Source organism: Thalassophryne amazonica, chromosome 14 (genome assembly GCF_902500255.1).
Source record: "Thalassophryne amazonica chromosome 14, fThaAma1.1, whole genome shotgun sequence".
Classification (NCBI taxonomy): domain Eukaryota; kingdom Metazoa; phylum Chordata; class Actinopteri; order Batrachoidiformes; family Batrachoididae; genus Thalassophryne; species Thalassophryne amazonica.
The window spans coordinates 3,085,908-3,100,192 of record NC_047116.1 but is presented as its reverse complement, the minus strand read 5'-3'; the positions used below and the strand labels follow the sequence as shown (position 1 = coordinate 3,100,192).

The 14,285-nt window shown below is 41.1% G+C and overlaps 1 protein-coding gene across 1 annotated transcript in view; it reads right to left on the bottom strand.

Annotated features, from left to right (window-relative positions):
- Positions 1–1,655: 1,655 nt before the first annotated feature.
- The window catches only part of LOC117525401 (zinc finger protein OZF-like), a 108,493-nt gene continuing 95,863 nt past the window's right edge, over positions 1,656–14,285 (bottom strand). The window contains exon 2 of the mRNA XM_034187263.1: positions 1,656–3,427. Coding sequence (XP_034043154.1) covers positions 2,361–3,427 — 1,067 coding nt within the window. The 3' untranslated portion in view covers positions 1,656–2,360. The remainder of the gene's footprint in view (positions 3,428–14,285) is intronic.

The following is a 14,285-nucleotide window of genomic DNA, read 5'->3' as shown; positions in this document are numbered from 1 at the left end:
AATGGTTTGAGAGAGGTGTCAAGGAAGCATTCTTTGTAAAATAGTTGAAACCCAGCCTTAACCGCGGAGCGGGTCTCAGATACGCTTTGTCCCCTGTTTACAATGTGGTACTCAGGTCAAAGCAGTTTCAGTCTTTTGTTCATGGTAATGAGTCATTCACGTCATCAGGAGAGAGTCGTCAAGGGAGCCATCAGGGGAGGCTTCCATCCTGTCATTAGAGTGCTAACTAGAGCACAATAGGTGCTAATTAGAACTATTGTTTAGTCACTAGCCTATAGCAGTCAGCCTCTCGGTAGGTGGGGTCTGGTTAGGTTAAAAAACTCCAGCTTTTGTTGGCTTCTGGTTTATTCTTCTCTACAAGAGTCAAGACAGAAGTCAGACTACCAGAGCAAGAATTTTAGCTGAGGAAGCTTCTGTGATTTGAAGCGAAACGTCCTCACGTCAAGCAACCCAGTCCAGTCGAAGATTCAAGCTTCTCTACTTCAGTGAATGACTTATACATAGGCAATATATTTTCATCATTCGAACAACTGTCTGCTACTTATAACCTCCCAAATAGTCATCTTTTCGGTTTTTTCAGATCAGGTCCTTTGTTAAAAAAATATTCCCACATTTTCCAAATCGTCCTCCAGAAACCTTATTAGAAGCCCTCCTCTCTACAGATCCATTAGCTAAAGGATGTATCTCGGTTTTATATAAGTCTATCTGGTCAGCATCTTCAGCGTCCCTCAATGCAATCAAGAATGCATGGGAGGAAAGCCTTAACATTACACTTACTGAGCAACAGTGGAAATCTGCTTTGTCTCTTATTCATGCATCATCTATTTGTTCCCGTCATAGATTGATCCAATGCAAGGTCTTTTTTAGGGTTCACTATACAAAGGCGAGACTGGCAAAAATGTTTCACTCTGTGAACGATACTTGTGACAAATGCAACATGACACCAGCAAATCACACACATATGTTTTGGCTATGTTCTAAGCTGGGACCATTTTGGACATACGTTTTCGATGTGCTGGGTAGGGCCTATCACTGCACTATTACCCCCAACTCCATTTCTGCAATCTTTGGTATTCCCCCTATTTCGGGCCTGCCAAAAGCACTTAAACGCGCCCTGGCGTTCACTACGCTTCTGGCCCGGAGGCTGATTCTGTTGAATTGGAAATTGCCCCATGCCCCTTCACATGTCCGCTGGGTTCGCGAAGTACTTTACAACAATTAGAGAAGCTGAGGTTTTCAATTAATGGCTCTGTTAAAACTTTCCATAACACCTGGGATCCTTTTTTACAATATATCAACTCACTGAATATTGTATACGTTTTGGAGGATGATTAGAATCGATTTTTTTTTTTTTTGTGATGGGTGTCTATTTGGCCTTTAGAGGGGGGAAGTGGGTGGGTTTTGACATGTAGCAATTTTTGTAAACTGAATTAATGTTTAAACTGTTTTGTGCTATATGTTGGGTTCAATTTAAAAATGTTCAATAAACAAAGTTGGAAAAAAAAAAGATAAATAACATTAGCCATTTGAATTTTCAATAATAATATTGAAAATTCAAATGGCTAACGTTATTTTTCTACAATATGTACCAAAAGGTATACAAAGTCAAACTTTGGTGCTTGTAAATGGATATGAACAATTCTTAGTTATTTGCTGTACTAAGATGTCTCATCACAGTATTAAGATGCACATAGAATCTTTAAATTAGTTCCACAGGAAGTCCCAGCTGAAGTTTATTTCTGCAAGAGAAAATTAAAAATTAAAATTTCACTAAGTATAATACACCTTTGTGTTGGGTGTAATAATTTACAACAGGTTGAACAGAATCCAAGACTGTGCAGAAACATTCCTAAGCAGCAAATGATATGAAAGAGCAACAATCTCTGTGGACATGTCCATCTCTGTGGACATGTCCAGTGTCCACAGAGATGGACATTCTAAACAGCAAATGATATGAAAGAGCGGCTACCTCCAGGGGCGTGTCCATCACTACACATACAAACTACAAAGGTCCACTTCAGTTTTTCAATTTTTTTCTTTTGCTGTTGCATATTTTTTGTGTGATGCATTTGATGTTCCTTTGAATCATATTTACATGTCAACTTCCAAGGATTTTTTTTCAGCCCCAACACGTGAGTGATGCTGTATTTGGTCATTTTAATGGGCAAAATATTTGGGTGCAAAAGAGATGCTTTTTCACCAGATTTTGAAAAATTCCACCTTCAGTGAATTTTTAAAAGTCTCTATCAGTAAGTAGATAAGCATTTTGGGGCTTGGCAGCATCTAGCGAGGATTCCGGGGGTGGAGCAACAACTGGCGAGGATTCCAGGGGCTGGATTGCAGCTGTCGAGCAGATGAATTTATAAAGAGCTGAGTTTGCCATCTTCCATAACAACCACACCAACACACTGGTGCTTTTTCAGATTTTCATGCCTGCTGAATCCTTTCCCACAAATGCGGCACCTGAACCTTTTTTCTCCCGTGTGGACTGACATGTGATTTACCAGATTCGTTTTTTGTGTGAAACACCTGTTACACACTGAGCAAGTAAACGGTTTCACACCAGAGTGAATTCTCTTGTGGATGCTTAAGTTTGAATACTGAGTGAAAGTTTTCCCACAAACTGAACAGCTGAAGACTTTTTCCTTGGAGTGACTTTGTGTGTGGACCAACAAATTTGACCTCCGACCAAAACACTTGTTACAAACTGAACAACTAAAAGGTTTCTCCCCATTATGACACCTAATGTGCTGACCTAAGCTTGAACTGTCAATGAATCTTTTCCCACAAATGGAACAAATGAACGGTTTCTCTCCAGTATGAACCCTTGTGTGTCTCTGTAGGTCACTCCGAACCAAAAACCTTTTGGGACAATGAGCACAGCTGAATGGTTTCTCTCCTCTATGAATTCTCATGTGTCGATTTAGATGACTTTTATATCCAAATCTTTTGTCACACTCGGAGCAGCCAAATGGTTTTTCACCAGGGTTCAGTTTCATCTCACTTAAAGGGGCTTTATTTGTCTCTCTGGTCTCCTTCCACTTGTCACTGACTTCAATCCCAGGTTCTGATGTAATGTTGTCTTTATCACTGTAAGGCTGTAAATAACTGTCAGGATCAGAGTTTGTGTCTGGTTCTGATTCACAGTCCTCGCCATCAAATTCTATTATGTGCTCAGCTGAGTCGTTGCCTGGAAGCTCCGCTTCCCTCTTCTCCTCACTCTGTCTTTGATGAAGCTGTGAGGACTGAGGTTTGTCTTCATCGTCTTCAATTTTCACAGTTACATGAGTCATCCTGAACTTGAGGACACCAGCTTCCTCCTTCTCTTCTTTAATGTGTGGTGAATCTGGGTCATCCTGCCCCACACTGGAGCTACAGTCTTGTTGCTCAAGAGGATCCTCTTCTTTAACCAACAGCTGCTGCACATCTGCAGCGTAACAAACACAACAACACACAAAATGAAGACATTAGTACATTAAAGCACTGATCAGATTTGAAGGGATGTACTGGTGCCACATGTCACTGAGTCCACCAGACCAAGGAACCACTCAGACAAACTAGTCCAAACCCAACTCTCTATACATGGTCATGTCCTTGACCTTCTCCAGCCGCTGGGGTCCCCAACACAGAGCCACATGGATGCTGGACAACATGAATATCAGCTCCCACATTGACGAAACAGGGTAGCTGATGTTCCCTCACAATGTCAGTGATCCTCCTCATCTGAGTCTCACTGAGTAACCGTTCATCGGACACAGTCCAGAGAGAGACAGAGACAGAGAAAGAGACAGAGAGAGGAGACAGAGAGACAGAGAGCAGTGGTGGGCACACTTCCGGTAATCCGACAACAGATAATTATCGAAGATAATGTTTTCATCATCGGATTATCTTTTTAGATAACTTTAAAAACCATTATCGGACCAATTATCTTCCGATTAATTTTTGTCCAATAACTTTTAAACCGATAAACAAAGTAAACAAAGATGAACAGCGACAAGCATTTTTAAAATTTAAAATCAGTTCAGCACCTATCTGTTAAAAGTCTTGTAACAGACTCAGTTATAACCTCTGCAAACAGAAGAGAACTGCTTGTATGAAAAGCGTCTCAATCCTCTGCAGACAAAGAAGAAAAGGCCCAAAAAAAAACCAAACAAAAAAAAAACCATTTCCTTTAACACCATACCGATATGCTGGCAATATCACCTAAGTCATCCAGAGGCATACATTTTTAACTTATGGTTCAAATTTTACCAAACTAATTTTGGACAAGTTATTTAAAATTACTGTCATGTCTGAAGTTTTACAAAGTGAAAATATCAGATATATGTTTTAGTTTTAAAGTAATGTGCTAATTTTTAAGGTTTTGTGAGTACATGCTGAGCCCCGCAGTGCATTATGGGTAAGATGATGTAATCTCAGTACGTCACGACAGGACAAATGCATTTCAGACACTCTGTTCAGGCTCCACGGACAACAGCATTAAACTCTAGTGCCTAAAACTCTTGTGAATATATTCTCTGGGTTTACCACAATAATATATCAAACAGGTTTGATTCTCATTCGTCCATACGATCGGTGATCAGGATGTGGTCGTCAGATGTTGACCGCAGCTTGATACTCCATGTACACTACACGATACAGGACGCACGATTAACCTGAAACTCGGTCCAAAAAATTCCTGCATGAAACTCGGCCCAAAAAATTCCTGCATGAAAAATCGCCTGACCGGAGCGTTGTAATTGGTAGAGAGCTGGCTTTATGGCTGCTCTCAGGGTGCCTCTGTGCTGGGAGTGCTGTAGTAAACAAGAGCTTCCAGCAGGGGCAGAATGTTGAAAGAAAAGTGTGGTCTCATTGTTTGGGTCTGTTGTTACTTTTAATATTACTAGAAGCTGTTAAATTTGTTTTACTAGCAGTTGTAAATGTGCCAGAGATAATATTGCAATTTATCTGTTATCGGTTATTTGTAACTTCCGATACATTTTTGGGTGGTTTATTGTTTTATCTTTATCAAAGATAACTTTTCAGTTATCTGATTATCTGTTATCGAAGTTTATTTTTTGGTTATCTGTGCCCACCACTGACAGAGAGACAGAGAGAGAAAGAGACAGAAAGAGGAGACAGAGAGAGAGGAGGAAACAGTGTTATTAGACGTAAAAAAAAAGCAGGAAAACAATTGTAACAAACGATCATCTTCAGCACACAGCCTCAGTAAACAGTGAAACAGTAAAGTGTGAAAAACTGAATCAGAAAGTTTTTTTCATTCAGGATTCATCTTTAAAAGAGCAGATTTACTCCTTTACTTCTTCCAGAATTATTTTTTCATTTTCTTTTTATTATTGTTGTTTATGCACCAGTGACATCAGATCAAATTACTTGTATGTGAGAACTTACTTGGCAATAAATTTGCTTCTGATTTGACAATCAAATCAGTCCCGATTTAGCTCTTGTTCAAACAAGACAATGAGGGGTTATATACGAGGGCTGTCCGTAAAGTATAGGTCCTTTTTATTTTTTTCAAAAACTATATGGATTTCATTCATATGTTTTTACGTCAGACATGCTTGAACCCTCGTGCGCATGCGGGAGTTTTTCCACGCCTGTCGGTGACGTCATTCGCCTGTGAGCACTCCTTGTGGGAGGAGTCGTCCAGCCCCTCGTCGGAATTCCTTTGTCTGAGAAGTTGCTGAGAGACTGGCGCTTTGTTTGATCAAAATTTTTTCTAAACCTGTGAGACACATCGAAGTGGACATGGTTCGAAAAATTAAGCTGGTTTTCAGTGAAAATTTTAACAGCTGATGAGAGATTTTGAGGTGATTCTGTCGCTTTAAGGACTTTTCACGGTGCGAGACGTCGTGCAGCGCTCTCAGGCGCCGTCATCAGCCTGTTTCAAGCTTAAAACCTCCACATTTCAGGCTCTATTGATCCAGGACGTCGTGAGAGAACAGAGAAGTTTCAGAAGAAGTCGGTTTCAGCATTTTATCCGGATATTCCACTGTTAAAGGAGATTTTTTTAATGAAAGACGTGCGGACGGGTCCGCGCGTCGGGACGCAGCCGACGCGGCGCGGCGGCACAGGAAAAACACCTCCGTGTTGATAACCATTTGTTAAAATCCAGTTGACTTTTGATGGCTTTCAGTGGAGTGAGTATATGAGAAATTGTTTATCAGCTGGAGATGTTCCAACTTGTCCTCAAGGCTTCCAACAGAGGTGTTTTTCCTGTGACGGAGCGTCGCGGCGGCTGCGAGCTGACGCTGTAATCCGCTCGCACGACTTTCATTAAAAAAATCTCCTTTAACAGTGGAATATCCGGATAAAATGCTGAAACCGACTTCTTCTGAAACTTCTCTGTTCTCTCACGACGTCCTGGATCAACAGAGCCTGAAATGTGGAGGTTTTAAGCTTGAAACAGGCTGATGACGCCGCCTGAGAGCGCTGCACGACGTCTCGCACCGTGAAAAGTCCGTAAAGCGACAGAATCACCTCAAAATCTCTCATCAGCTGTTAAAATTTTCACTGAAGACCAGCTTAATTTTTCAAACCATGTCCACTTCGATGTGTCTCACAGGTTTAGAAAAAATTTTGATCAAACAAAGCGCCAGTCTCTCAGCAACTTCTCAGACAAAGGAATTCCGACGAGGGGCTGGACGACTCCTCCCACAAGGAGTGCTCACAGGCGAATGACGTCACCGACAGGCGTGGAAAAACTCACGCATGCGCACGAGGGTTCAAGCATGTCTGACGTAAAAACATATGAATGAAATCCATATAGTTTTTGAAAAAAATAAAAAGGACCGTTACTTTACGGACAGCCCTCGTATATATATATATATATATATATATATATATATATATATATATATATTTTTTTATAAGTATGCAATTCCACTCAGAAATGTTGAAAAAAAGCTAAAGTGTCAACATGACAGAAAAATCTCTGCACAGGTCCAGTGTGTCATTTTTAAAGAAGAGAGCAAATGTTCTGTCCATCAAATATTAGTGTGTTTTAAACTTTTCAATGTCATTTATTTTCTTAACATAGACAGAAAAAATACAAAAAAGAACTTTGATATTACAACATAAGTGTAATTTTTTTGTCTATTATTCTTGCTTTCAGTGTATCTAAAACCAGTCAAAATGACTCACAGTCCACCGCCTCGGGGATAATTACCAACAGCACCACTACACTAATTTTTTTTTTTCCCTTTATATAGCACCAAATCTCAACAGAGTTGCCTCAAGGCGCTTCACACAGGTAAGGTCTAACCTTACTAACTCCCAGAGCAACAGTGGGAAGGAAAACTCCCTCTGAGGAAGAAACCTCAAGCAGACCAGACTCAAAGGGGTGGCCCTCTGCTTGGACCATGATACAGACATAAATTACAGAAACAATTTACGGATGAATATACAAGAAATGCTGTTGGTGCACAGGACAGGAGGGTCGCCAACACAAACACAACTCCCATCTCTGGATGGAGCTGCACCTTAAACAGAGAGAAAAAAAAAAAAAAAACAGAATCAGGCATCAGAAAGACAAAAAAAATACAGTATAATTTGTCAGCATTAATCAACAAGAAAAACAGAAGAAATACTAAGGTGATTGCCATCCACTAGCCCATTTCTGGGGGGAACCCTGTATCATGTGTGCACTAGACCACTGTATGGCGTGTGCGTTCGTAGCATCTTCTCGCGAGATGCTGTGGTGGGAAACATTAGATAACGAACATCGCATCAATTAACATGCCTTTTGAAGAATACGAGGTCTATTAGACAATAAACCGACCCTTTTATATATTTTTTTAACTATATGGATTTGAATGACGTGCGATTACACTAATCATGCTTGAACCCTCGTGCGCATGCGTGAGTTTTTTCAGTGTGTCGGTGACGTCATTTCCCTGTGGGCAGGCCTTGAGTGAGATGTGGTCCCGCCCTCTCGGCTGAATTCCTTTGTTTCACACGCTGCTCCAGACGGCGCGCGTTGCTTTATCAAAATATTTTCTGGACCTGTGAGGAATATCCGAGTGGATACTATTCGAGAAATTAAGCTGGTTTTCGGTGAAAAGTTTAACGGCTGATGAGAGATTATGGGGTGTTTCTGTTGCTGTAAGGACTTCCCACGGAGCGGGACGTCCTGCAACGCTTCCAGGCGACGTTGTCGGCTTGTTTCGACCTGAAAACATCCTAATTTAAGGCTTAATTCACCCAGGACGTCGTGAGACAACAGAGAAGATTCAGAAGAGGCCGGCATGAGGACTTTATGCAGACATTCCACCGTTTAAGGACATTTTGTAATGAAAGACGTGCACGCAAATTCGCCGAGTCGTCACGGACACGACTCGGCGAATCTGTGTGCACCGCAACAGGAAAAACACCTCCGTGTTGAAAACCATTTATAAAATTCAGGCGGCTTTTGATGGCTTTCAACAAGTGAGTGAGAAATTGTTTAACAGCTTGGGCATGTTCCAACTTGTCCGTTAAGGTTTCCAATGGAGGTGTTTTTCCTGTCGCGACCCCCCGCGGTCGGGTCCGGCCCGACATGCGACTCTGCCCGCACGTTCTTTCATTACAAAATGTCCGTTAACAATGAAATGTCCGAATAAACTCCTCATGCCGACTTCTTCTGAAAGTTCTCTGTTCTCTGACGACTTCCTGGATCAACAGAGCCTGAAATGTGGAAGTTTTCAACTTGAAACGGCGAGACGCTGCCGCCTCGAAGCGCAGATCGCCGTCAGGCACCATGGGCCGTCCTTACGGCGACACTACCAGACCAAAATCTCTCATCAGCCGTTAAAATTTTTACCGAAAACCAGCTGAATTTATTGAATGGTGTCCACTCAGTTGTGCCTTAGAGTTTTGAAAAAACTTTGATCAAACAAAGCAGCAGTCTCTGAGCCATTCCTAAACAATGAAAAAACAATGAAAGGGTGGGCGACTCCTCACTCAAAGACTGCCCACAGGCGAATGACGTAACCGACAGGCGTGAAAAAACTCTTGCATGCCCACGAGGGTTCAAGCATGTCTGATGTAATCACACGTGATTCAAATCCATATGGTTTTTGAAAAAAATAATGTCGGATACTTTTCTAATAGACCTCGTATATTGAACAGAATGTCTTTTCTAAAACCTCTGAAACCGGGCCAGATACCAGGGAAAACACCAGTCAAACACAAAGCATCAACCCCTGCAAGTGTAGAAGCTTCAAAGAAGAGGTATGAAGAGAGAGGAAGTTTGTGAGGAGCTGGACACAGGATTATCTGTGGCTGGGGCACAAAGAAGAGGACAACACAATATACTGCCATGTCTGTCAGGATTTTCCTTCAATTGTGGACCAGTAAAGCATTTTTAAATATTGAAATAAAATAATTTGATTTGCTTTATAAAAAACATACTGGTAAATGATCATGCATTGAACAGTGATGAATTCAGAAAACACACAGGAGAGAAGCAGATGTATATCGGCATTTACCAATTATTTTAATTTTTTCACCAATTATGAAAAATCGCAGGAGAGAAACATTATGAGCTTTGTCTTGGTTAACAGATTAAAAGGCAAGAGGCTGTGCATGCTATATGTAATAAAATTTATTTTTTGGAAATTCAATTTTACCACCCACACAGGAGAGAAGCAATTTATGAAAAAGTGTAATTTCAGTACTCCCACAGTAGCATGCCCCCAGACACCCTGAGGTGACATGCGCCATTGGCGTATGTATCGCGTGCCTTTGGCACGCTTCACGCAGCTCACGCCTGCGGCGCTCGCTTGTCCGGACAACCAAGTAAACCGCCAGGGTTACTTGTCCTATGGACAAGTACACTAAAAAGCTTAATGTCAATGCCTGTAAACTGACACAATTTGTTAATGATAAACTATTGTATGATACATACGAGGTCTCTTAGATAATAAACCGACCCTTTTATTTATTTTTTTAACTATATGGATTTGAATGACATGCGATTACACCAATCATGCTTGAACCCTCGTGCGCATGCGTGAGTTTTTTCACGCGTGTCAGTGACGTCATTTCCCTGTGGGCAGGCCTTGAGTGAGATGTGGTCCCGCCCTCTCGGCTGAATTCCTTGTTTCACACGCTGCTCGAGACGGCGCGCGTTGCTTTATCAAATTTTTTCTGGACCTGTGAGGAATATCCGAGTGGACACTATTCGAGAAATTAAGCTGGTTTTCTGTGAAAAGTTTAACGGCTGATGAGAGATTATGGGGTGTTTCTGTCGGTGTAAGGACTTCCCACGGAGCGGGACGTCCTGCAGCGCTTCCAGGCGCTGTCGTCGGCCTGTTTCGAGCTGAAAACATCCTAATTTAAGGCTTAATTCACCCAGGACATCGTGAGAGAACAGAGAAGATTCAGAAGAGGCCGGCATGAGGAATTTATGCGGACATTCCACTGTTTAAGGACATTTTTTTAATGAAAGACGTACGCGCAAATTCGCCGAGTCGTTTCCGTGACGACTCGGCAATCTGTGTGCGCCGCAACAGGAAAAACACCTCCGTGTTGAAAACCATTTGTAGAATTCAGGCGGCTTTAATGGCTTTCAACAAGTGAGTAACTGAGAAATTGTTTAACAGCTTGGGCATGTTCCAACTTGCCCGTTAAGATTTCCAACGGAGGTGTTTTTCCTGCCGCGACCCCCCGCGGTCGGGTCCAGCCCGACATGCGACTCTGCCCGCACGTTCTTTCATTACAAAATGGCCGTTAACAATGGAATGTCCGAATAAACTCCTCATGCCGACTTCTTCTGAAAGTTCTCTGTTCTCTGACGACTTACTGCGTCAACAGAGCCTGAAATGTGGAAGTTTTCAACTTGAAACGGCGAGACGCTGCTGCCTCGAAGCGCAGATCGCCGTCAGGCGCCGTGGACCGTCCTTAAAGCGACACTACCAGACCAAAATCTCTCATCAGCCGTTAAAATTTTTACCGAAACCAGCTGAATTTATTGAATGGTGTCCACTCAGTTGTGCCTTACAGTTTTGAAAACATTTTTATCAAACAAAGCAACAGTCTCTGAGCCATTCCTAAACAATGAAAAAATCGACGAGCGGGTGGACGACTCCTCACTCAAAGACTGCCCACAGGCGAATGACGTAACCGACAGGCGTGAAAAAACTCTCGCATGCCCACGAGGGTTCAAGCATGTCTGATGTAATCACACGTGATTCAAATCCATATGGTTTTTGAAAAAAATAATAAGGTCGGATACTTTTCTAATAGACCTCGTACATATGGGTTGATTAAAGGTATTCATGAAACTAATATGTTTCATGCCGCCAACATTAACGACCATGTCATTTAGACCCTGTAGACTTTTCTTCAGTAAAATGGTTCTGGGGAGCATGAGCATGGCTAAAACCCTTCAGCTTCTGGAGGAGCTCCGCCCCCCACACCCCCCTAGGCCTAGTTCAAAAACATGACATAACCATCAAAATTTAAAAAGGTTGTCTTTTTGTGAAATGTTATCATTTTAGGTATGGTTATATATCAGAGCTTCAATATTTCTATTGGTCTCGGTTCAGTCATTGCTAGAAATTATCAGCGCATATATACTATAAGGTGCTAGAGCATAACTCTTGCGACAACAGTTGGAGGTATGTTCTTTAGTCTGCAGAAGCCTGAAACAAAGAAATTCTATCCATTAGTTCCTGGTATTATTGAAAAGTAATATAATTCTTCTATTGAAGCACAGTAGGAGATATAGCTAAGGTTTTGACACAAATAAATCAAGGACTTATTCTCAGCGTTATGCTTGTGACAGATGCCTTAAGGATTTTTTTAATGTACCTGTAAATAATAATAATAATATTCAAACTTTTCACCTAGTTGACAGTAGGGCTGTACAATATGGTCAAATTATCGTATCTCAATATTTTCATATTAATATATCATATATACTATATAACTATGATTTGACAAAGTGCAGCAACAGTGAAAATTAAACCTTCTTAAACAAAACAGTAATAATACCACACTCATTTTGCACTCATCATAAGGTTAGGATACTGTGCCCTACAAAGTATTGGAACACTTGGTATTCACACATTTTAATTTGTTTATGCCATTTCAAACACAAGAAATACAATAAATAAATAAAGAATAAAAAATTCTAAAATTATCTTCCTCAAACTCAAACTGAAAGCAAATCTCTAAAACTTGATAAAAGCTGTAAATAATAATCAGTTTTATTGCCAGTTTTCTTTAGACAACTCAGGGGATGGAAACATGAACATTTCCAAGTCACTGAATATGTCTTGGACTTTATTTACATCAATTATGAAGAATTCTGATGCCAAAGACCAGAAACCCTGTGGCCTGGACATGGCTGAGTCTTATTATGTATTTATTCTGTTAACTATAAAGTTTCAGGCTGGTTCCTGTGGTGAAGTTGTTAAAGCTTCTTAAAGCTCCTGAAAATTTATGTCCGTAAGTGATTGTGATGTTGAAAGTAAGAAATGTCATGTAACGCCACAAGTCAACGTTAGTCACCGATGAATGACTTCAAAACTATGGATGGACTCATCATCACCACATAGTTTCCACTCACTGCATTTATTTTTGTCATTTCACTGCTGCGACACACAAACACCTTGATCTCAGTTTCACTAAAGTTTATTTTCCTTCCCTGATTCCGTTATTCAGCTGAGGAAATCCCGCAACAGACGGATGTTTTAGAACACGGGACATTTGATCTTTACAGAGACGTGAATGTCACCGCTCAGACTCTTCTGCTCCTTTAAAACGAAACGCTGACAGTGATGTGGTGCTGTTGTCAAGGTAACGTGACATTCCATTCCATTTACACTGTTTCAGTCACATTCCAACTGACATCAGTCAGACTATAAATAATAAATACAATCACCCGACACTGATAGATGAGATACTGGTGTGGAATTAGCCCACTCTTTGGGCTGACTGTGCTGGAAATTATTAATCTTTCTTTAACTTCTGGATCTGTTCCTAAATGTTTCAAATCTGCAGTGATTAACCATTACTTAAGAAACCTAATCTTGACCCTAGTGTATTGAAAAACTATCGCCGATATCAAGTCCTATCATTTTGCTCTAAAATTCCTAGAAAAAAGTGGTGTCACGGCAGCTCGTGGACTATCTTACTGAGAATAATCTCTTTGAGCCACTGCAGTCTGCTTTCAGATTCCATGCAAGATCTCACTTTGTGGGGTAAGGATGATTCTGAGAAAGCTCAGAACTACACAGGAGGACCTGGTCAATGACCTGAAGAGAGCTGGGACCACAGTCACAAAGATTACATCAGTAACACATGATGCTGTCATGGTTTAAAATCCTGCAGGGCAGCAAGGTCCCCCCGCTCAAGCCAGCACATGTCCAGGCCATTTGAAGTTCACCAGTAGACCATCTGGATGATCCAGAGGAGGCATGGGAGAAGGTCATATGGTCAGTTGAGACCAAAATAGAGCTTTTTGGATCAACTCCACTTAACATGTTTAGAGGATGAGAACAAACCCCAAGAAAACCATCCAACCATGAAGCATGGGGGTGGAAACATCATACTCTGGGGATGCTCTTCTGCAAAGGGGACAGGATACTGCACCGTATTGAAGGGAGGATGGATGGGGTCATGTACTGTGAGATTTTGGCAAACAACCTCCGTCCCTCAGTAAGAGCATTGAAGATGGGTCCATGGCTGGGTCTTCAGCATGACAATGACCCCAAACACCAGCCAGGGCAACTAAGGAGGGGCTCCGTAAGAAGCATTTCAAGGTCCCGGAGTGGCCTGGCCAGTCTGCAGACCTGAACTCAATAGAAAATCTTTGGAGGGAGTGAAATTCCAAACCTGAAAGATCTGGAGAAGATCTGTATGGAGGAGTGGACCAAAATCTCCTGCTGCAGTGTGTGAAAACCTTGGTCAAGAAAATACAGGAAATGTTTGACCTCTGTAATGGCGACAAATGTTTCTGTACCAATTGTTAAGCTCTGTTTTTTCTAGGAGGTCAAATACTTATTTTATGCAATAAAATGCAAATAATTATTTAAAAATCATCTACAATGTAATTTACTGGATTTTATTTTTTAGATTCTGTCTCTCACAGTTGAAGTGAACCCTACGATAAAAATTACAGACCTCTACATGCTTTGTAGGTGGAAAAACCAGCAAATATATATATATATATATATATATATATATAATATATATCTATATATATATATATATAATATATATATATTATATATATACACACACACACACATCATACATCACCACGGGGTCAAATGCTTATTTTTCCCCACTGTGTATAC